Here is a 4,349-nt window from a genome sequence, read left to right on the forward strand (position 1 = left end):
GCCCACTATTGGACCCGGAGGTTTGAGGTTGCCTAGAGGAATCAACGATCTTGGAAGATCCAGACTCGACAAGGACAGGAGAAGTTTCGGTTTTTCTTTCAAAACCTTTTGAGAAACTTCAGCGAACTCCCGCCGCAGAGGACGGTTAGGGTTTTGTTATCACTATCCGACTGTTCGGGGGCAGGGAGAAGCAAAAGCATCATCGCTATCACCAAGCATGGGGTACTAAAGAAGCCCTATCGTCCGTCATTACTCGTTTCAAGAAACTACAAAAGAAAAGATCAAGAAACTTACCGATTCAAAGGAGACGGAAGCTTGAGAGCAGGAAGGCGCGAAGGCACGACAAAGGTTCAAATTCCAGACATGTGAAGAATGAAACCTACGAAGACAACGAACCGCTTTTAAAACTCCCGCACGAGTGTTCGGGAATCCGAACGATCGAGATTGATTCAAAATTGACGATCAAGATTGAAAGACGTTTTGAAAGTTTGAACTCACGAATCCGAAATAGGCGTTCGGAAACCGTCGCTTGGATGACGTGAGCCACGACAGATCAATTGCAACGGAGACATGTGGCCTTACACTCACAACGCCCGAGGAAAAGTGACCACCGCATTAAATGTGATATGACATTTAATGAAGCACACAGAGATCATCACTCGACGACGAACCCAGTTAAAAACCAAACCCTCGGGATCAACCAAACGCTTGGTCTGGGGGCTCGTGATATGGAGAGTTTATGATCAGACCGGGTTCACACTGGTCCGACCCTCGACCCCGGTCGAGACGGAGAAAACCGAATCGCTCCCGAGCTAACCGGATCCGTAAGATGGCTTGTCGAAGAAGAAAGATTATTCTCGCTGCAAGCGTGCCCTAATCTTACTTATGGATTAGGGTAATCACCCCGATGACAAGCAGACTCAAACCGACGGCTGCGGATAATCATCATCAAAGGGATAACTATCGCATAACCTAACGGTTATCTCAGGAGTCCTCTACTAGCCCAAACTAGTAGAAGTCTATCGCTCAACGGGTCTTATTGATGAGATCCAACGACTACCCGAAGATGGCTCGAGTGCATCCAACGAAGGAGATTCGAAGGTACACTCTATATAAACCTCACTACTATACATGGTGAGGGACGGATCAATTGATCAAGGAGAATACTATCTGAAACTCAGGTTCAGATACATACTGATAGACCTCAACTATCAGCGTCCTGCTATCTAGATCACCTTTCCCGTTTCTTCATTCATTAGCTCTGTACTTCTAGCAGAGCCGTTTGTGATTAAGTTCATCAACTGACTTAGCCTTCGGAGGTGGACTCCCGACCCCAGCGGTCGGGCCACATCTGACGCTTTTGTTTTGTAGGACATAAAAAAAAGAAAAAAAAAGGGAAAGAAAATATTAAAGAAGAAGGATGAAGATAGTTTTTTGGGGAGGGGGGGGAAAAAAAAGGAAAAAAAAAAAACAAAAAATAAAAAAAAAAAAAAATGATTAAATCAAATAAAAAAAGGTAAATTAAAAAATTTCTATTAAACCAAATTAATAAAATTCGCAGAATAGATGTAGACAAGGTCTCATCCACATCCAACAAGCCAAAAGAAATAGTTCATCCCAGGAGAGAAGAATGCTTGAACTTATAGGTGCTAACATAACAGCAACAACAACAACAAGCTTGCACCCAATCCACAAAATGGATCTGTTTACTTTTAAAATTATTTAACCAACCTATTTGTTGTCGATACCACAGCAACAAAGTGCAAAGACAATTTAGAAGATGGCTTGTTGGCATCCATTGATGTGAAGAGTGTTGAAGTCAAACATCGACTAGGGCAGGTCGGCAAATTCAAGAAAGAACTAGACTGTTGAAGAAGATTTCAGAATCCTATAGATTTTTCAAGAGGATTGTAGAAGATGCAGAGGTGGTTGAAGATGAAGTCTATAGAAGAAAGAAAGCGATAGAGGCGGTTTCAGAGTTGGTTCAAAGCAAACCGACTGTTTCATCTGAAACAGTCAGTTAACTATATATTTGTATAAATATAGGTACTGGTGTGTGCAATTAGAAGTCGCAAGAGAGTTAGTGGAAAGAAAGAGAAGGAGAGTAAGAGAGGGAAAAAAGGTGTTGAAACACCTTTGATACACGTGAGCAGAAAGAAGGAGATTGAAGAGAGAGAAAGTTAATAGTGGAGAGAAAAGTGTTGTAGCACTTCTTGCGTAAGATTTCCTTTTTTTAATCAAAAAAGTGTTTTTGTAGTGGTTTTTAAACCTCCTTCTTGTGAGAATTATATATAACAGTTTGCGAGTGGTTACACCATCACCTTTCTACGCCAACACTTGGTATCAGAGCCTTGTTCGATTCTAGTTGACCGGAAGCATCAACTTGATATGGGATGGCGAATATGATCCAGCCTCAGATTCCTAAATTATCAAAATCCAATTATGATAATTGGAGCATTCAAATGAAGTTACTGCTCAGATCTCAAGATTTATGGGAGATTGTCGATGAAGACTATATAGAACTAGCTGTAGAAATAGCCCTGTCCAATGCATAGAAAAGTACGTTGAAGGATTTACGAAGGAAAGATAAGAAAGCTCTATTTCTCATTTATCAAGGTGTTGACGAATCAATGTTCGAGAATATTTCAAATGCCATATTAGCAAAGCAGGCATGGGATATTCTGCAGAAATCCTATCAAGGCATGGATAAAGCAAAAAAGGTATGCCTTCAAGCTCTAAGAGCTGAATTTGAAACTCTTAGAATGAGTACATCTGAGTCTATTGCTGATTACTTTAGTCGAGTTCAAACTATTAGTAATCAAATGAAGAGAAATGGAGAAATATTAGATGATGTCCGGATTATGGAAAAGATCCTTAGATCCCTTGTTCCAAAATTTGAACATATTGTGGTGGCGATTGAGGAATCTAAGGATCTATCCACAATCTCTATTGATGAGCTTATGGGTTCTCTCCAAGCTCACGAGCAAAGGATAAATAGAAATAAAAATCCTGGTGAAGTCTGGATCAAGTTCTACAGATATATTATCCATGAAAGATAAAGGACCAAGTAGCAGAAGTCAAGGACGAGGAAATCGTGGACGAAGTAGTCACGGACGAGAAACATTCAGAGGCAGCAACTATAGAAATTATGGTGGACGTGGAGGATGCAGAGATAAAAATAATTATGATCGAGAACGATCCAATATAAGAGGTCGAGGTTGGAGATCAAGAGGACGTGGTTCTTATTCTCAAACAAATGAAAGATCCCAATGCCAATGCTATAATTGCAAGAGGTATGGTCATCTCAGATATGAGTGCCAGGAGAAGCTAGAACCAAAGATCGAAGAAAAGACTCACCTTGCTAAAGAAGTGGCGGACGATCAATCCACAGTGTTGCTGACCTATAGAGGAGATGGAAAAGAACAAGAGCATACCTGGTTCCTTGACACCGGCGCAAGTAATCACATGTGCGGCATCAAGGAGTATTTTACAGAATTGAACGAGACAGTCCAAGGAGAAGTCATGTTTGGTGATTTATCTAAGATTCCAATCAAAGGAAAAGGCATGATAATGATCTAGGCAAAGAATGGAGCCCACAAGTTTATCACATATGTCTATTATGTTCCAGGACTACAAAGAAACATAATAAGTCTTGGACAACTCCTAGAAAAGGGGTATGATATCCATCTCCAGAATTTCACACTCACTATTATGAACAAGGACGGAGATTTGATTGCAAGAGTAAAGATGTCTAAGAATAGAGTATTTACTTTGGATATCAAAGAAGAAAAGGTAAAGTGCCTAAACTCCATCATTAAGAATGACTCATGGTTATGGCATTTGTGGTTTGGGCATCTTGGCTTCAGTGGCTTAAAATTACTGTGGAAGTCAAAGATGGTGAATGGTTTACCAAAGATTGATCATCTAGATCAAATTTGTGAAGGATGCATTCGAGGAAAGTCACATAGAAAAAGCTTTGAAGTTGGAAAGTCAAGAAGAGCAACAAAGCCATTGCAGCTGATTCACAGTGATATAGTTGGACCACTTGAGGTTGCATCACTTGGAGGTCACAGGTACTTTATTACTTTTATTGATGATTTTAGCCGCAGTATTTGGGTATGTTTCATTAAAGAAAAATTAGATGCTTTAGACAAATTTAAAGAGTTTAAAGCACTGACTGAAAAACAAAGTGGCTATCATATCAAGACTCTTAGATCAGATAGAGGAGCTGAGTATACTTCAAGATTATTTGAAATTTTTTGCAAAGAGAATGGTATCTTGCACCAGCTCACAGCTGCTTATACTCCACAACAAAATGGAATCTTAGAACGGAAGAATCGCATAATTCT

The 4,349-nt window shown here is 40.0% G+C and overlaps 1 protein-coding gene across 1 annotated transcript; it reads left to right on the forward strand.

Annotated features, from left to right (window-relative positions):
• The first annotated feature begins 2,630 nt into the window (after positions 1 to 2,630).
• Positions 2,631 to 3,059, forward strand: LOC149007265 (uncharacterized). Its single transcript, XM_089167031.1, has one exon. The coding sequence runs from the start codon at positions 2,631 to 2,633 to the stop codon at positions 3,057 to 3,059; it is 429 nt and encodes a 142-aa protein (XP_089023157.1).
• The last annotated feature ends 1,290 nt before the right edge of the window (positions 3,060 to 4,349 follow it).

Source organism: Hakea prostrata, chromosome 8 (genome assembly GCF_041222555.1).
Source record: "Hakea prostrata isolate BN-2017 chromosome 8, UWA_Hpros_2, whole genome shotgun sequence".
Taxonomy (NCBI): domain Eukaryota; kingdom Viridiplantae; phylum Streptophyta; class Magnoliopsida; order Proteales; family Proteaceae; genus Hakea; species Hakea prostrata.

Bases quoted from the DNA above. Each gene is read 5' to 3' on its own strand.
- LOC149007265 (XM_089167031.1), top strand. From the start codon at position 2,631: ATGTTCGAGAATATTTCAAATGCCATATTAGCAAAGCAGGCATGGGAT.